The following is a 20,837-nucleotide window of genomic DNA, read 5'->3' as shown; positions in this document are numbered from 1 at the left end:
AACCCTATATTTATCAGTGTTAGTCTTTATCATGAATGAAATTTTGGGAAAGGCTTTCTTGGTAGTAGTGGTGATGTTCTGCTGAAGCTCTGGCCATCAGTCTTTGAAATATTTAACTTTACTTTTTTTTGTTCAGAAAAAAGTGTCAATTGCTTTGAGTGCAGCATCAATTATGTAACCAGCTTCACAACATATTTATTCCATTTTTGAGTCAGAACTGACACTTTTGCTTCTTTAAATATAATGATGGGGAACTGAAGGCTTCCTTTTAGGTGGAAGATTATTATTCTTATGCAAAAGGTATTATTTTGGCATATCTTCCAATTTAGTGGTACAGGTATGAAATATAAAATTAAAGTAGAATTACTGTGGGTTGAAAGAAACAGAACCCACCATGAGTTTGTAGGCATAAAAGGGATAATGTTTGGGCAAGACAACAAACTGGAGGAAAAAAAAGAATTATAGGGAAAACCATTTTTCAGCAGTTTGATAGTATATCAACTGATGATCAAAAAGCCAAATTACATAAGTAATGGAAATAATATTTCAAAGAGGAAAAGAGAAGTTAATGTACTACTGCCTCTAAGGGTGACACACATCAATATGAAAGAATTCTCTAACAAATACTGAGAAGAATCAACTAATCTGCAAAGGATAAAGAAGGGAAAAAAAAGAGACCTCCTAATGTAACTGTAATTAATAATATTGAGAAGTAATGAGATTTGCAGTTAAGAAATATGTTTAAAAGTTTTCTTTTTTACCTATGCCTCTCAGGAGGTAAAGAATGGAGAGAGACACAATAGATATTTCTTTATTTTAAAAATACTTTAAACAATTAAAAAAAAACAACCTTAAATAAATTAATAAGCCAAAAAGTTATCTATTAAATGAACACAAAAAGAAATGTTTTGACTTGAAGTGAAGGCAGTTTAGGTCACAAGGGATTGGTAAGCAATTGAAGATGTATCTAATAGAATGGGATGAATAGAGGCAGGGAATACAAAGGGCGTTAGAAAGCATTCAACTTCTGTCTTGATTCAGCATAGAGCAGAATTGAATCTTAGTGAAAAAAATAATAAGGAAGAAATAGACATGCTAAACTCTAGAGGATAACTTTAGTAAGTATAAGGAAGAAACAGCAGTGGGGTGAGGTCTGGAATTGTTTCTTTACTGGTAGAAGGAAATCCCTAAAAGCAATTTTGTCTACTAACAGAGGGTGGCATTTCCTCTGAAATTTAGAGTTAGGGTTGAATCCTCTAAGAACTGAGAGGTTAAATGATATGCCCAGAGTTTCAGGATTAAAAGAAGCAGAATCCAACCCATATTTCCTCATCCAAAATAAGAAATAGAATGTTTAACTACCAAGCTGAGCATCTACCCTGTCCAGTAGCCCTGATGCCTGATGCTTTAATAAGAAGAATTAGCTTGTTTCTGTTTATTAGACACCAACACATGATGCTTAGTTTCATACACATTATAGGAGGAAAATAATCTCAGTTTGAATTGTTCAGTAGGAAATATAGTAGAGGTGAGGCAACATATGTCCCCCAAAGTTTCTGTTTTGTTAAGGTCAAAGCAGTGTGAAGGAGGGGATACATGACTCCCATAATGTCTTAGATGCCTCCTTTCATGATTGAATTATGATGAGTAACCTACTTGAAAAGCATAATTTAGGGTTAGTATATGCCTATATAAGGATATATTACTTTGTTTATTAAAAAGTACTCTTTTAGGATTAATGTTTTTTGGCTAATGACTTTTTTATCCCTAGTAGTTAGCATAGTCATTGGCCCTGAGTAAGCATTTAAAAAAATACACGTTGATTGATTGATTGGAATATGTTCCTTTTGAGAGGTAGTGGCTTCCTTCTCCTCAGAGGTTATCAGGCAACAGAGAGCTAAGCACTTGACAGTTACTCTATAAAGGTTGTATGGACAAGAATGTGGGATTTTAGATGCATTGAATGACACTTCTGTTAAGTTCAAATAATCAATTTTGAACAAAACTGGAATTCTTCTTTTTATGTTTATTTAATTAATTAATTTAGAATATTTTTCCATGGTTACAAGATTCCTGTTCTTTCCCTTCCCTTCTCCCACCCCCTCCCATAATAAACACACAATTCCACTGGGTTTTACACATGTCATTGATCAGAATCTATTTCCATATTATTACTATTTGCACTAGAGTGATCGTTTAGAGTCTACATCCCCAATCATATTCCCAGCAAACCATGTGATCAAGCAGTTGAAAAACTGGAATTCTTTTCATAAACTTTATACACAATTTTGCTGTTTCTCCCAACAACCCTATAAGGTAGTTTTTGGAGGAATATTCTTTTCGTTTGGTTACATGAGCTGCTCATGACCACAAGGCTAATGAATGTCAAAGATAGGACCAGTATACTGGAAATCAATTTTAAATCCAGCACTTAATTGACCTTACTAAAGGGCTTCACAAGAGAAAGACAATGCTGACAGAATGACAGGAACACACTGTCTCTTCAGGCTTTTAGCTCCTTTGAACCACAAAGACTGAAAAATTTTAAGAACACTGATCACTGAAATAATCAGCCAGAGGACTGATGCTATTTACCTTATGGCAGAAAGATGATGGGCTAATTAATAAAGAATTAGAAGCACATTTTTGGAAATGATCAATGGGGTAATTTAGTTTTGCCTGACTATGCTTATATGATTCAAGGATCATTTCTTCCTTCCTTACCTTTTTCCTTTTCAGTCAGTGGTGAGAATTAGGAAGGAGAAAATAAAATAAATGCTTGATAACTTTTTAACATCTGTAAAATCTAAGTGTAGATAAGGTTGGCAACAGTCCAGTTGGCAACACAATTGGACTCTATATGATTTCCAAAAGACAAACAAACTTGCCTTAATTCTTTCCCCAATTGTTTCAAGAAAAGAAGCTGACGTTTATTGAGTAATGACATTCTTCCCTCAGGACAGAGTGACCTCTAGCAAAAATGCCACTAAATCTTCTAGACAAGAAAATTCCAAATCTCTATGAATATGCAGTTCATTGGAGATTCTGCTATCACAAACACTTGCTTTAGTGTCTAGGGACCTCTTGTGCCCAGTCTTGAATGTGACAAATAATGTCAGGTACAATTTGGACTGCACTGAGATATCAGAGGATCCTAGAAATTTTACTTTAAATATATCTGTGAACTCAAGTTGGAATATCATCTTAAACTTCTGATAACCTTCCAGCTCTCCAGCTTTCCCTTTTGTACATTATTTATAAGCCAGAGATATTAAAAAAAATACCCTTAACTTCCCTCTTAGGAAAAATACTGTGTATTGATTCCAAGGCAGAAGACTGATAAGGGTCAATCAATGGAGACTTAGTGGCTTGCCCAGGGTCACAGCTAGGAAGTGTCTGAGGCCACTTTTGAACCCAGAGTTGCTCTCAATCCACTGAGATACATAGCTCCCCCCACAAGGGAAAATTTTAAAAACACATTTGAATTCTCAGTGGTTATAAGTTTAGAATTGATGGTTACCATTGAGTTTTCATTCTCTGTAAGCAATCAATGAGAATTCTGTACAAGAATGATTGATCAGGTTAATTTTCCTGATCAGTTTGATTAGTGTCTATACTCCCTGGATGGTATGACTCTATTTCTCTATAGAATATAACCTACTGGCATGTGCTTATGTTGATCACGACAACTCCAGATGGTCCCTAGCATCTGGGACTGCCCCTAAAGTGTTTCATTAGCTCAGACTTTTAGGAGAATGGACTGTTCAGGGAAATCACCCCTCAGTGAACTATCTTTTAAAAAACACCAAGAAACTTGAAAGACCTATCTCACATTTTTGTTTTGATTCTTATGACTTACTCCATTTTTTGTTCCCCTAAAGCATAAGAGTGGGAAGGGGATTTAAACACAAAAATGCAGACATACACACACACACACACACACACACACACACACACACACACACACACACACACACACGCCCACCCAGAGAATTTTTATTGATGCTTTGGAACAAAAACATGCAGCAGAGCTAGTTGTGCTTGTCCACTCAGCCTGACAAGACAGTTACCAAGAGTAAAAATTCCGAGATGTGGACAGTAGCAGCAGCTAGGTTAGTATCAAGCATGCCTTTAGAAGTACATGACAGAAGCAAGATAAAGGTTTGTTCATGTACAATGCTCCTGAACCTCAACCAGTCTTCTCTACAGAGGAGGAAAGCTCCAGATCTTCTACTCCGTATAATCCTCAAATCTATTGTTCTGGCCAAAGAAACAAGATTGATTGGGCAGCTCCAGATTTAGAGGTTGACTTGAGAGTAAACCCAAGTACCAAATGTGGAGATTAAGGAATAAAATCATCTCTGTGCATGCTAAAAGTGTAACAGAAGATTAACATTTTGCTCCTTACTGTCACTCATTACCACTCATTACCTACAGTACTAAGTACAACATTTAAATCCCTTTCCAACCTTTCCTCACCTACCTTTCCAGTCTTATGCCTTACTTTCATCCATATACTCTACAGTCTAGTTTCTCTAGTCTGCTTGTCCCATCCACCTAACAGTTCCTCTCCCCTACCCTGTGTCTGCCCTGGCTGTCTCCCATCTCTGAAATATAATCTCTCCTTATTTTTGTATCCTGGGGTCCCTGACTTCTTCAAGATTCAGCTTAAATTCCACTTTCTTAAATTGCACAAGAAACCTCATAGGGCATGAGATGGAGACATCTGCAGCCATTTCCAACTGTCCTTTATTTCCATTATTACTCTTTATTTCCATTCCTTTCCATGAGAGCCTCACAGCTAAGCCCTTCCCAGTATATAACTGAAAATCTGTTACCCTAAAAAAAACCCTACATTTTCTGGGAGCCCACTGACTTCCTGTCTTTATGTACTTCCTGTAGACAGAGGATATTAGCAAGTGGGTGCTTCTCTTTGGCCTTTTTGGCATGATGACAGCAAGCTGGGTGGAGGTATGGCAGATGACTGACTAATCAGCCATGGGCATGTGGTCTTTATTTTGTATCCCTTTTATTCCTTTATTTCTAATGATCATTAATAAATATTTTAAAATATAATATTTTTATTATTCAGATTTAATTTTAATTTTTACAACAGTTATTAAATCAAGTTTACATGGAAATAAAGAGTATAAAAACCAGTAGGACCAGAGGGCTACAAGATCCAAAACCTTTCTGAGGAGACAAAGCTTATTGTTAAGAGGTTTCTATCATTTCTGTCTCTTCAGGACCCCATTTAGGGTTCACTTGGCAACAATTTTACAGTTGTTTGACATTTTTTTCTCCAGTTCATTTTTAGATGAGGAAATGATGCAAGTAGCATTAAATGACTTGTCCAGGGTCACACAGTTAGTGTGTAAAGGTCGATATGAACTTATAAAAATATCTTTCTGATTCCAAGCCCAGGGCTCTATTTATTTTGGGCAACCTAGCTGTACCAGGAAGAGTTTAGGGGAGTGATATGGAGATACTAAAAGAACAAGGTGAGGAACAGTTTACTGAATGAAAGACATATGGATTAAGTCATCATTTCTGAGTAGATCTAAATACCAATCACTGCTCTCTTCTGGGCTCTAGTCCCCATCATCAATTGTCTGCTCACATCCCATAGACGGCACAAATACAAAATATACAGAACAAAATTGATCATTCCCACCTCCCCCAAATTCACTCCTTCCAACATCCCTGTTGGGAAAAGGTTTGTGATTTTGGATGCATTCTTGACTTTTCAATCTCCTTCCACTCACATAAGCAATCAGTTGCCCAGTACTGTCAGTTTTTCCTCCAGAACATTTCTCATAACTATCACTCTATATTTTAAGAACTCAGAAACTCTCCCCCAAGACTACTTCAATAGTCTCTTAATTGTTTTTAGTCTTTATTCTTTCCCTTCTCCAATATATCTTCCATTCAGTTGTCAAAAGTGATGTTCCTAAATTACAGGACTGACCATGTCACTGTTCTGTTCATCAAATTCACGGTCTGGTATCACAAGAAGGCAAATGCAAACACTTAGAGTTAGCATTTAAAGGCCCTCATGATATGGCTCTATCCAGCCTTTCTAGACATTTTTTCACAGTACTTCCTATCATGCAATTTACATTTGAGCCAGATTGACTTGTACATACCATTCCAACAGCCACTTCCATTCTTGGAATGCCTCCTCTCTTACACCTCTTGAAATCTTTCCTCATTTCAAGGTATTACCTTTTTTTCTTGGATAGAAATTTTATTTTCTGAAAGCCACAGAAAATAAGCACTTTGCTAAAATACAGAGAAAAACAAATTGCCATGAGAGAATTGGGGAGAAAAATTCAGATAAAAATTCTGAGAAAATATTCCAGACTTTTGGACTTAAGCAAGGGAGTAGCAGACCAAATACTAAAGCTTCTGTTATCTAAGAGTTTATGTCTGCTAAGCAGCCATAGAAGCAGAGAAACAATTTCATCCAGCAAGAGTGGAAGGTCTCAAAAGTAAAGCAGATGACATGAGCACAAAATATCCCCTTAAATGTCCATAGATATTTAGGACTTCATATAGAGTTAGGAGTTATCATTGGTACAAATGTTTCCCTATTCACATGGTTCACTCATCTCACCAAACATATGCATTACTGGGAGAGTGTGACCTAGGTTTATGAGTGTACTCTTATGTTTTGATTATTCCTGATTTTGCCTTCTATTAAATAAATGTTGCATTGTCATTAATTTTTCTTTTGCCCTCACATTTAATAATATTTCATGTTTAAGAGTTAATGTGGATTGATTTGCACTCATGGAAAGAAAACCTTTTGGGACTTAGGAACAGGAGTTGTAAGAGTATATGTGTATGCTCTTTTAAATCCTTCATCTCAACTTGTTTATTACAAAAATGTTATTAAGCAATTATTAAAATAATGAGAATGGATTCCACCTTTTTGGGAATACATAGGGTTACATAAAATAGAGAAAAAGAACATTAAAAATAAAGAGTATAAGTGAAAAGTAATAGTATATAATGTTCACTGCTTTAAAGAATATAAAATACATCATCACAAATTCTTTAATATAGATAGTATACATACATAAGTGCTTTATATATATGAATATTTGTGTTTAATGTATATGTGCCCTAATATACTCTCTCTCTCTATATATATATATGTGCATATATATTTATACAAGGTGTGTGCTGTGTGTGTACATATAGTTGTGTGTGTGTGTATATATATATATATATATATATATATAGAGAGAGAGAGAGAGAGAGAGAGAGATAGTATTGCAATTCTCTCAACTGGTACAAATTGATAACTTGGAGTATTAGAGTATCCTAGAGACAATTAAATAGGAAGACTGACTGATGTCCACACAGCTAATATAGTATGAGAAGCAAGATGTAAATTCAGGTTTTACTGTCTCTAAGTTTGGTCCTTTATCCAATACTCCCTATTGGCTTTATATATAGATATTAGTATCTTTATTTGGGGGAGAGGAAGTTAAGTGATGCATTGGATGGAGTACTGGGCCTAGAATCAGTATATATGCTGCAAAAGCAAGCACAGGAGTCAGGAAATCATCTTCCCAAGTCCCAGTCAATCTTTTTATTTCATTTTATTTTTATTTATTTTATTTTTTATTTTTTAACTTTTAATTTTAATGTTTTAATTAATTTAATTTAATTTATTTTTATTTTTATTATTTTTAAACTCTTACCTTCTATCTTAGAATCAATACTGGGTATTGGTTCTAAGGCAGAAGAGTGGTAAGGGTTGGCAATGGGGATTAAGTGACTTGCCTAGGGTCACACAGCTGTCAAATCTATCTTTAGAAACTAGAAGTATGGCCTTGGGCAGGCCATTTAACCCTATTTGCATCAGTTGCTTACATATAAAATGAGGTGGAAAAGGAAATAAATTACAAACCACTCCAATATCTGGTGTCAGTCTTGAAAGTTAGTCAATTACTATGTGATGAAACCAGGATTCTAAACTGGGCTTTCTGTCTCTCAATTTAGCACTGATTCCATTGTGTCAAGCTATGTGACTATCTAAACCATTGATGGCCCCTTCTATAAGTAAGAAATTATATAATACGATGCATGAAGTCATTTCCAGATCTAAAAATTCTATTATTCTGTAGATAGAGAATGAGACATCTCTAGAGTTCTGGTGACAACATCTTAGACCCATAGAAGGAACTTTCAAGGGAAGGAAAAATTATTGAACAACAAATCTTTATTTTATAGTTGAGGATACCTGAGGATCCTAAAACTTAAGTAACCTTCCAAAGGGCACACGTCTAATAAATGTCTGAATCAAAATCTCAGTGAGAATCTCCTATCTTCAGTTCCTCTGCTTCTTTGATGATTTCTCTAATAAACACCTCATGCAGGATCATTGACTTAAAGTTGGAAGGAACCTGAGAAGCTATCAAGTCCAATCCTTTTATTTTACAGATGAGGAAATGAAAACATACTTAGATTAAATGACTTGTCAATGCTCATTTTACTAATACATATTTGAGGCAGGATTCTTCTCTGATGACACCATTTAAAACCCTTCTCCCATCTAATTATTCACTTATAAATGTGGTGATATGTCAGCAATTATGGGTAAATTAAAACCTGTTTCATAGCTCTAACTCCCACCATCATTGAAAATTATGTAATTATTTAATTTCATTTTATCTCCTTACTTCTTAGATGGGATCGAGATTGATATAATAATTAAAAATCCTCTCATCTAAAGAATATAATTACCTTATCCCAAATCTCCCTTTCCAACTTATTATGTATCATTCCCCTTCATACACTTCATTCTATAGACATATGCTCTTCTTCACATGTAACAATCAACCTCTTTTTTTGGTTACTTTATGCAAATTCTTCCCCATGCTTCAAATGAACTCCCTTCAAATGAACTGGATTTTGCAATCTATAGTTTCCTTCAAAGCCAAGTTCCCTTGCTATCTCCTTGAATATTTTTCTGATTCTCACAGCTTTTAATACCATCACTTTACTTAATACTTTGTGTATCTTTTATATGTTTTCCCCCAATAAACTCTAGGCCAGTGATGGCTAACTGATTGAATGGGTGCCAAAGTTAGTATGCAGAGAGCTCTCTGTGGACATGGAGCTTCCTCACCTTCCTCACCCCCAAGCCAGAGTTTGTTATTAGAAAGGCAGAGAGACTCTGGTGGAGCTGTTCCCTTCCCCCTCTCCACTGTGCCTGATGACATTTTTTCACATCACCCTGCAGTCCAATGGGAGTGCACAGGGGTTAGGGTGGGTGGTTCAAAGGTGCAAAGCTGGAGGGGAACAGAGTGCTTGAGTCACTCCCCTCCCCCTTGCTAAACTCACTGAGAATATTCTTCATTTCACTCACCCTTCTGCTCAGCAGTCCAATGGAAGAATCCTTTCTCTCCCCTGTGTGGGATGAGAGGGGCAGGGCCCTGAAATTCATCTCTAAAAGTTTTGCCATCACTGTTCCAGGCTATTTGAAGACTAACACTGTTAGGTCTTGATACTCCTCCATATGTCTCTCTTTGTATTCTGTCTGACACTTGCTATAATACATTGAGTTAAGTAAGTGAAAATCTTATATCATGTCTTTTTTATTCATATTGATGACAGATTATTAAGGGTAAAAATAGTGTTGTTGACTGAATACATTATTTTAGTGGTCACCAGAGATTTAAATTCAATCCCAATAAAATATTCAAGTCAGTTTAGGATTTTTATAGTGGTTTAATTACAATAGTAGGAAGGAATGAAGAAGAAGAGAGAAAGGAAGATGTAAATCTTGAAATTTCTCAGACTTGTGAATGTTAAAAATTTCCCCATTGGAGAATTCTTAATTGGAACAATTCCCTACTGGGAACATTCCCCATTTTGACTGTGAGAACTTGCCAGGATCAGAAATGGGAGGACCTCTACTCCACCCGTACTTAAGACTGCTTTAGGGGAGAAAACTCCTTGCTAAACAATGAAAGTACTTGGACCCATGCTTATGGTGAGGCAAGGAGTTCTTTGAGCCATGCCTGTTTTTTAGAATTGATACAATGGGATGCTAGGTACCTAAAAGGGTTTGAAACAATCTCTGGCTGGATCTCTCTTTGAGGAGGACTCTGGCTGGAACTCTCTCTGGTGAAATCAGCTGAGATGGAGCTGGCCTGGTGTCACTAGAATCCTTGCTTAGACAGACCTTGTGGTGAGTGATAAAATAACTGACTGATCTCTCTCTTAAGACTCATGTCTAGGCCATGTTGGCTTAAGGCCCTTCATACTTATTTCCTTTTTCTCTCTCTTTCTCTTTCTTTGATTACTCATTGTATTATTAATTAAATTCTCTATAAAACCCAGTTCACTTGGGCATATTGAATAATTGGGAATATTTCCCTGGCAACCACCTTATATTTGATTTAAAAACCAAGACACTGTAGTGAAACATATTTTCTGTGATCACAATTTACTCACCCTCTCTTATGTCTATCACAATTTATATCTTCCACCATTTTAACTCACTATAGTTTACAACATCAACCATTTTAATTATTACAGTTTATGGCCTTCAACTACAGTTTAAGGCTCTCACTTATTTTAATTATAACAAATGGTATAATATTTTTCAGCCTAGCCTAAGCTAAGGGAAATTCAGAGACCTCAGCCACAAGGCCTCCTCCAAGATTTAATCTAGCTTGGCTTCCAGCCACAATGCCTACCCCAAGATGAGAGGCCTTTCTCAGAGGATAGTGCCTTTAGGAGATTAAGGAAAGGAGGAATCAGTCTAACCACTCACCAAGGTCTCTCAGGGAAGATGCCTCACCTAAACCACACTACAGAGCAAAAACACCGCAAGCACGCCAAGACGCTGCCCAGAGAGAGAGAAAGAGAGAGAGAGAGAGAGAGAGAGAGTGCTCAGAAAGTGAAGCGAAATGTATAGGTGGTTCTTTACATCACTTCCTGTGTCTCACATGTACCAATGGTAGCTTAAGCTTGGCTTAGGACAGCTAAGGGGGTCAGTCAGTTGTTTCTGATTTGTCACTGGCTAGCACATGTTGGTCATAGGCCATCCTCCTCACAGTTAATCCTTAAGTGGGGGTATATACATTCCTGGTTGCTAAAATTCTAAAGACTAAGCAGGTTGGAGTAAATCTAAAATTCCCAAAACTTCACTTTCTCTTATAATTCTAGAAGGGTAATTGAAGCAGATTCTAAGTGGGAATAGTGTTGGCATTTTTGCATGTATCCTAGTCTCAATTTGGATATTCAGGTGGTTTTTAGTACTTAGCACACTGCTAAATATTCACTGGAAAGTAGTATTTGCTATTAAATAAGCCATTTGGAATGTTAAATACCCAAGAGAGCATGTCCACAATAATTACCCCCAATTCAATGATTTTCAAAATCTAAATTTTACTTATATGAGAAGTTCAGAAGGATAAACAGTTATCTTCTCTCCCTAACTTATTTATTACAGTGTATATTCTTGTTTAATGAATGAGTTTTCAATGATTGGAAAATGAGATACTTAACAATGTTGAATATGTTTGTTTTTCTGAGCTTTCCAAATGAAACCTATATTGATCCCCTTACTGCAGTTTATCTATTTTGTTTATTTCTATATATGAAAAGAAAAATGGAGGGTAAAAGCAATTATGCAGGTAATCTAGGCAAAATAAACAACTGCTATATAGTATAGTAAAAAAGAAAATGGGGGATGATAGATTCAAAATACACATTAGTACAATTTTATCAGATAATGCATTCAATTTAATTTGACTATGGAACAAAGAAGTTAAATATTTAATTACATAATGCTTGAGTTTTCATTTCTTTGCAGTGCTGTGCAAAAGCAGTATGATACAATGGATAGAATGGGTGCCATTAAGACCTGGAGTCAATTCCTGCCTATGACAATACTGGCTTTATAACCCTATCCCTGCCCAATCAGATTAAAATTTAATTGGACAATGTTTAAGAGAAAAAAATGCAACATAGAATGTTAATTTATAATTTGCAAGTCAGTCATATGAATCCATTTCTATTTGAACTTGGCACCAGTATTCTAGGCAATAATCCAAGGCTCCTAAATCACTAGTCTTCATTGATAGCTTCCTCACTACCTCACTATACCTCCTATATCAATGATATAACATGTGTTTAGGCTCTATCTCCTCTTCTGAGATGTCTTGTTCTCTGTATCATATCATAACAAAGGTTCACGAAATCATAGCACTTTTTGAAATGGAAATGATACATCTCTCTCTCTCTCTCTCTCTGTCTCTGTCTGTCTGTCTGTCTGTCTGTCTGTCTGTCTGTCTGTCTCTCTCTGTCTCTGTCTGTCTGTCTGTCTGTCTCTCTCTCTGTCTGTCTGTCTGTCTGTCTGTCTCTGTCTGTCTGTCTGTCTGTCTGTCTCTCTCTCTCTGTCTGTCTCTGGGTTTCAATTGGAACAAAATTGTAAATATCATTGGGCAGAGTTAAGAAAATAATTATGCAGTAAGGCAAATAATTAAGAAACTTGATATCCACAGATGCTGAAGGGATTGACACCAGAAAAAAAAATGAAACAGAGGTGTCAGATAACAGTAGGCATAAATAAACAAATAAATGAGACAAAGGATTCCTCAGCCCAGGGACTTTGATATAGGTTTTACCAGAACACTAAAAGGTGTCTGCCTAAGCATGAGATTTGTAGGCAGAAATCAGTGACTGATATAAAATGGGAGGAAAACAAAAACTTTCTTGATGTAGTCTGATCGTAGTTACTCTATATTCCTCTTTCCACCTTCATTTGACAAGTCCAACTCACTATATTATAGTTCCACACTCAGTTATTTTGGCATTATTTTATGAAAATGTTAATCTGTCAGTTTATAACTTAAAATAATTTCAATCTCTTCCAATACCATTGGTCATATTTCACATGCCTAGATTCTATAAAAATACAATGAGACTTAAGAAAAATGATGTGGTTTATTGTATTTATAGAAATATTTTTCTGATGTAGGAATGGCTTTTTGATCTTTAAAAACCTCCCTCATAAAAATCTATTGAAAATTCTCAAAAGGATGAGAGATCTACTTTTGTAATCAATGGATAATGGTAAATAGATACAAGATTGAATTGGAAGTTCCAAGTAGGTTGTAGGTTTGATTATAGAAATAAAAGAAGATATCTTGAAAGCTTTTGATTAATTAAAGGATAGTAAAATGATTTCAATGAACATAGGACCTTACACAAGTCAAAACCTCACTGGACATCAGGTTTTTAAATCTGAAAAAAAAGAAATTGAATTAGATGACTCTAACTGCCTCTTTGCTCTTTAAACCTATTCTATTATGATCTTATGAGTATTAATGACAGGGAAAGAAACTAATTTGACAAAAGTCTTGGGTTGAATACTAATTTGGAAGAAGCACAAATATAACCCTGCTCTGGAAGACATAATTCTGAGCCCTGGATATAAAATTATATTCTTTTCTGCTCTCTACTTTTATGTAAACACGATAGGAACAAAAATAATGAGTGGAAAATTTGATGAGAATAAAGGTTATTGTATCTATTGGTTTTCAGACACACTTCACTTCTTCACATATTATCCATCAGAAAAAGTGAGTTGTAAAAAGAAGGATGGATTTGAACTTAGGATATTGTAATTTAAATACAAAAATTGAATTTTAAATGCCTATACCACATAATTTTCTACTCCTTATACTTTGCAGACTTTAAAGAACTTAAAATTGTAAACCTTCAGTCATTCCCAAACTTTCCCATACTAAGAATTCCTCATTGCTAGTATTCTTTCTCTGCCATATACCTAAATTGTTACTATGATACTGCAAGTACACTTATGTTCATCAGTGTAGACATTTGTTTCGGTGAAGAAGATTCCAGCATTTCAATGAGTTAGACAGTGTGCAAGGACAGTTGTTTTTTTCAAGAAATTTACCACTTTGTGGTCAACTTGGTGAGCAAAAAGGAAATTGCCTTTAATACTTTTATATCAGTGATTATAAAACAAGGAATCACATAAAAGTCTTTAAATAATAACTATAACTATGATTTTAGAAAGAGTTAGATCCACTTAGTAAACCAACTGTGTAAAAGATATCAATTGTAATAATAAAATATTAACTATAATAGTAGAAAATAGATATAGTGTGGGGTATTAAAATATTATAGCTAACAATAAAATGCAAAGTTTATGGAACATTGAGTGTGCAGCTTAACTGAATACTGACTCCTGATAAAGATAAGACAAATAATAATTGAGTCTGTCATAGAAATTAAGACTACATTACAAGGACAAGATGGCATTTGGTTTTGTGAAGGATTTACATTCACTTTAGTTTCATCAGAATTTATATCCGAGAGAGTAACCCTTGCTTTATCTTTTAAGTTTCCTCCACAGTCAGTACAAGTTAACTCTGATTATGTAAGTCTATTCTGTGCAGAATCAGTTTGAGATGACTGAACATTTTATCCTGAAAAGATTCATTCTAATATTTTTTGTTACTGTTACTTTCACACTGCAGTGATGAACTGTGCTTGCGGCATACCTTGAACCATATATTCTAGAAGTTGGGACAGTTAAAAAAGGTCCTGATCTTTGTAAATCCTTGTGATGTCTGAACAAGAAGTTTTTATCAGTGCTAGATCTCCAGAAGGAAAAGAGAAAATGGGGTCTGCTGGTCTTAAACTTTTCTTTGAAATTTATTCACTGTTTTAGCAAATATTTCTGAAAGTTTAGTAACATTCTGAACATACAGCTTTATTAATCACTTATGTTAATTGACTCTCAAAAGTCTACAAAACACGCCACAGGCTAGGCTTGGTGAGACCTCTAGCTCTAATTTCCCACAATTAAAGTTGGATCTTCAACTCAGAAATATGGTCAGAGATTTCTTTATTTCTTACATGAGGAACAACTGAAATTTAGTTTAGACCAGTGCTAAAATGCCAGATATAAAGCCTATCACTGAGCCAAAATCAAAGACTTCATAATATTAATCAGAGCTAACATTCTACTGATAAAATATTGTGAAGCTTTCTAGGGACACCTTTATGCCACCATGTTGCATGTAGAATGTTAGTCGATGGAGAGTTTCATTATTTTAAAACAAAGTAACATGAAATATGGGCCAAGTTCACAGAGTGGGAGAAATTGGAAACCAAAATAATTAAGTATGTAGACTAATAAAACACAAAACTATGACATATAACATGTCATCCAATTATAGCCACTCACTGGTTTAGCTGTAATCAATTTAATTCAATTCAAGTTTACAAAACTTTGGTAGATTACTCATTGCCAGGCACCATACTAGGGAGCATGCATACCAAGAAAAAAAAAGAAAAATATTTCTTGTCCTTGGAAATTGCCTGGAATAAAAGCTACAGGCCCATAAAGAAGCACATAAGCACATATAAATTGTATCAAAAAAAATTAGACTAATTTCAGAAAAAAATAGAAAGCTCTATGAATGGCTAAAATCAGTAAAGGCTTCTTGCAGGAGGTGGTCCCTGAATTTTCTTTGAAGGAAAATGGTGTTCTGTGATGTCTAGGTAAGGAGGAAGATATTTCTCAATATGAGGGAGCTAGCTGCACAAAGACATGGAGGTAGGATATGGGATGTGACAAGTAAGCCAGTTTCAATATGAGCATGTGTGAGAAAGGGAGTCATGGAGAGTGAGTTTGGAAACGTAGGGTAGAAGTTAATTATGGTATGGAAATAGCAGAGGCATTTATATTTTATTATTGAGGAAATAGGGAATCTCTTAGTTTCTTTTCTAAGGAAGTGCCATTGTTCAAGAAGCCCTTTAAGAAAATTAATTGTCCATCTAAGTGGGTTGCCATTATTATTGCCTAATTTATAAGTGGGATATGGTACATAGAACCCTTTGAAGTGATAAAAATCCATTCATTTAAGTATTTTTTCTTGATTACATGATTCATTTTTCTTCCCTCCCCCTCCCAGAGCCAACGAGAAATTCCACTGGGTTATACATGTATTATGAAGTGATAAAAATTTAGAAGAGGCAATATATTTTTAAAATCTTTACCTTCTGCCCTAGAATCAATACTAGGCATCCGTTCCAAGGCAGAAGAGCAGTGAGGATTAAGAGAATAGAGTTAAGTGACTTGCCCAGGATCACACAGCTAGGTAGTGTCTGAGGCCGGATTTGAGCTCTGGAATTCGTGTCACTAGTCCTGACTCTCTACCCACTGAGCAAACTAGATTCCCCAGAATCAGTAAATTTTTTAAAACTTAACATACTGTCAATCATTTGACCTCTGGGGACAGAGAATATATAGAGGTAGACATTATTGTCATTAACCTATTTTAGAACCCTGATTTTTTCCTAGCTTGTTGCATACTTGCCTTTCCTCAGAGAAGCATATGGTAGACGATGAGAAATGAGCATGCATAAAATAATATTTCATACAATACACCTATACATAGGTATATGGGTATCTCACTTGAGACCCATCTATCCAGGTCTTTAGTAGTATATAATTCTACCTATCATTTTTTATATGTGCATGTGAGGAGTAATAAGGTGGACGGTGTTTATACAGTCACAAACCACAAATATAGATTCACATGCTTTTGTAGCTGTGCACGTATCTAAATACATATGTGTGTATTCAGTCTTCCTGAGCCAGGAGGACTCCTCTCAGGTGGCCTTGCAATTATAAAGGTCCAGCTTCAGTGGCCTGCTGAAAATGAAAAGCTGCTTTAATCAACAGTTTGTCTACATCCCAGTCACTTCTCTGACTACTGTGGATGGCGTCTCCAAGCTGCCCCTGATCGCTATGTCTCTTTGCTTCCTAGGATTTGATACAAGCATTTTGCCAATTTGCAAGGACTCTCTTGGTTGGATGTTTAACCGACTGGATACAAACTATGACCTTCTATTGGATCAATCAGAGCTTGGCAGCATTTACCTAGATAAGAATGAACAATGCACCAAGGCGTTCTTCAATTCTTGTGATACCTACAAAGACAGTCTGATATCCAACAATGAATGGTGCTATTGCTTCCAGAGACAGCAAGGTAAGGGATAAGTGTAACTTGTAGGTGGAGATGTTTGGTCCTCGTCTACTTTGTCTTGTTCATCATATTATAAACATTACTGAGTGCCACAAATTTCAGTGGCAGTTGGTCATTCACTCTTGAGCCTTTGACCTGTGTTACTCTCTTAAGAAAAGTAATAAACAACTATATAGAAGAAAAGAAGTCCACAGATGTAGAAAATGCTAAATAAAATGTAAAATAGTAATTAGTACTTTGTATTAATGTATTTCACTATACTTTCCATTATGAACCCAAAGAAGCAGAGATATGAGAATCTATTTAGAAAAATAAAATCATTAAAATTAATTCTCTCTCTGCTTAGCTCATAGTATAAAGCAAATGATTTTTTTTATTGCTCTGCTGTGGAGTTTTAATGTTTTATTTTGTGATCCTATTAAATGAGCTGAGTGAACCACAACATTCTCCATAAAGTTATCTGCGTTCATTGGCTTTAAAATGGCTTGTCTGTTTCTAATGTTTCTATGATAATTTGACTTTTTTGAGGGGTGCGTAGGGTAGAATTCTAGCAACAGGAAATCTATTTAATCTCAGAAAACAAACAGGCTAAGTACAGTATAGTAGAAAATGTGTTCATGCTTCATGCCTGCTACTTTAGTGGCCACACACATGCACAGTCAAGTCAACTTCATTCAATGCAATGACCATATATTAAGCATCTACCACAACCCTATGGGCCAGTCTCTGGGCATACAAAATTATAATCACCTCTACTGGTAAAGAGCTTACATTCCATTGGGATGATGACACAGATTCTATCTATCTACCTACCTAGGTGTCTATGTATCTATGTATCTATCCATCCATCCATCCATCCATTTATCTCTCTATCTATCTGTCTGTCTGTCTTTCTGTCTGTATATCTCTATATATTGTATACCACCCCAACCCCACAATCACAGAGAAAACATGGACCAATAAGAATCCTTTTCTGTTCTTTTTTAAATTTTTTTAGTTTGGTCAATTTTGAACATTATTCCCTGGTTACAAAAATCATTTTCTGTCCCTCACTACCCTCCTCTTTCCCCTCCCCTCCAGTAGTGAATGCACAGTTCCACTGGGTATTACATGTGTCCTTGACCAGAATCCATTTCCATATTATTGATATTTCACTAGGATGCTCATTCAGTCTACATCCCCAATCATATCCCCCTTGACCCATGTAATCAAGCAATTGTTTTTTCTTTGGTGTTTTTACTCCAACAGTTTTTCCTCTGAATGTGGACAGTTTTTTTTTCTCATAAATCCCTTCAAGTTCTTCAGGATCACTGCATTGCCACTAATGGAGAAGTCCATTATATTCTATTGTACCACAGTGTATCAGTCTCTGTGTACAATGTTTTCCTGACTCTGCACCTTTCACTCCGCATCACTTCCTGGAGGTTGTTCCAGTTCCCATGGAATTTCTCCACTTTATTGTTCCTTTGAGCACAATAGTATTCCATCACCAACATATACCACAATTTGTTCAGCCATTCCCCAATTGAAGGGCATCCCCTCATTTTCCAATTTTTTGCCACCACAAAGAGTGCAGCTATGAATATTCTTGTACAAGTATTTTTCCTTATTATCACTTTGAGGTATAGACCCAGCAGTGCTATGGCTGGATCAAAGGGCAGACAGTCTTTAATCACCTTTTGGGCATAGTTCCAAATTGCCCTCCAGAATGGTTGGATCAATTCACAACTCCACCAGCAATGCATTATTATCCCAAATTTGCCACATCCCCTCCAGCATTCATTACTTTCCTCTGCTATCATGTTAGCCAATCTGCTAAGTGTGAGGTGATACCTAAGAGTTGTTTTGATTTGCATCTCTCTGATTATGAGATTTAGAGCACTTTTTTCATGTGCATATTAGTGGTTTTGATTTCTTTGACTGAAAATTGCCTATTCATGTCCCTTACCCATTTATCAATTGGAGAATGGCTTGATTTTTTGTACAATTGATTTAGCTCTTTGTAAATTTGAGTAATTATACCTTTGTCAGAGGTTTTTGTTATGAAGATTGTTTCCCAGTTTGTTATTTCCCTTCTAATTTTGGTTACATTGGTTTTGTTTGTATAAAACCTTCATAATTTGATGTCATCAAAATTATTGATTTTACATTTTGTGACTCTTTCTAAGTCTTGCTTGGCTTAAAATTATTCCTTTCCCAAAGGTCTGACATGTATACTATTTCATTATTTTTTATTTTTTCATTATTTCCCTGGATATCCTTGATTTTTGTTCTTCCAAATGAACTTTGTTATGTTTTTTTCAAATTCATTAAAAAAGTTTTTTTGGAAGCCGATTGGTATGGCACTAAATAAATAGATAACTTTGGGTAGGATGGTCATTTTTATTATGTTAGCTCGTCCTACCCATGAACAGATAATGTTTTTCCAATTGCTCAGATCTAGTTTTAGTTCTGTGGAAAGTGTTTTGTAGTTGTGTTCATATAGCTCCTGTGTTTGTTTCAGCTGATAGATTCCTAAGTATTTTATATTGTCTAGAGTGATTTTGAATGGAATTTCTCTTTCTAATTCCTGCTGTGGAGATGTATAGGGGATAACTAGAAATGCTGATGACTTATGTGGGTTTAATTTGTATCCTGAAACTTTGCTAAAGTTGTTGATTATTTAGATTCTCTGGGATTCTTTAAGTAGACCATCATGTCATCGACAAAGAGTGATAGCTTAGTCTCTTCATTGCCTGTTTTAATGCCTTCAATTTTATTTTCATTTCTAATTGCTACTTCTAGTGATTCTAGTACAATGTTAAATAATAGAGGTGATAATGGACATCCTTATTTCACTCCTGATCTTATTGGGAATGCATCTAGTTTATCCCCATTGCAGATTATGTTGGCTGATGCTTTTAGATAGATACTATTTGTTATTTTTAGGAAAGACACTTCTATTACTATACTTTCTAGTGTTTTTAATAGGAATGAGTGTTGTATTGTCAAAGGCTTTTTCTGTGTCTATTAAAATAATCATGTGATTTTTGTTGGTTTGCTTGTTGATATGGTCAAATATGCGAATGGCTTTCCTGATATTGAACCATCCTTGCCTTCCTGGTATAAATCCCACCTAATCAAAGTGAATAACCCACCTGATCACTTGCTGAAGTATATTTGCTAGAAGGAGATTGGTCTGTAGTTTTCTTTCTCTGTTTTTGATCTGCCTAGCTTTGGAATCAATATCATATTTGTGTCATGAAAGGAATTTGGTAGAACTCCCTCTTTGATTCATATTTTGAATAGTTTGTATAATATTGGTATTAGTTTTCTTTGAATGTTTGATAGAATTCACTTGTGAATCCATCAGGCGCTGAGAATTTTTTCTTAGGGAGTTCTTTGATGGCCTGTTGGATTTCTTTTTCTGACATGGGATTATTTAAGAATTCTATTTCTTCTTCTGTTAACCTAGGTAATTTATATTTTTGTAAATATTCATCCATATCACCTAGGTTGGCATGTTTATTGCCATATAATTGGGCAAAATATTTTTTAGTGATTGCTTTAATTTCCTCTTCATTGGAAGTGAGTTCTCCCTATTCATCTATGATACCGTTAATTTGATTTTCTTCTTTCCTTTTTATATTAGATTGACCAGTACTTTGTCTATTTTGTTTGTTTGTTTGTTTTCGAAATACCAGCTTCTAGTCTTATTGATTAGTTCAATAGTTCTATCATTTTTGATTTTATTACTTTCTCCCTTAATTTTTAGGATCTCTAATTTGGTTTTCTTCTGGGGAT

The 20,837-nt window shown here is 35.3% G+C and overlaps 1 protein-coding gene across 3 annotated transcripts in view; it reads left to right on the top strand.

Moving 5' to 3' along the window:
- SPOCK3 (SPARC (osteonectin), cwcv and kazal like domains proteoglycan 3) overlaps window positions 1-20,837 on the top strand; it is a 611,292-nt gene that overhangs the window by 567,210 nt on the left and 23,245 nt on the right. For all 3 annotated transcript variants that reach the window (XM_056802868.1, XM_056802867.1, XM_001365818.4), the window contains one exon: window positions 16,836-17,057. In XM_056802868.1, the coding sequence (XP_056658846.1) occupies window positions 16,836-17,057 (222 nt within the window). The remainder of the gene's footprint in view (window positions 1-16,835; window positions 17,058-20,837) is intronic.

Source organism: Monodelphis domestica, chromosome 6 (genome assembly GCF_027887165.1).
Source record: "Monodelphis domestica isolate mMonDom1 chromosome 6, mMonDom1.pri, whole genome shotgun sequence".
In the NCBI taxonomy this organism is placed as follows: domain Eukaryota; kingdom Metazoa; phylum Chordata; class Mammalia; order Didelphimorphia; family Didelphidae; genus Monodelphis; species Monodelphis domestica.
This window is presented reverse-complemented; position numbering and strand designations above follow the sequence as displayed.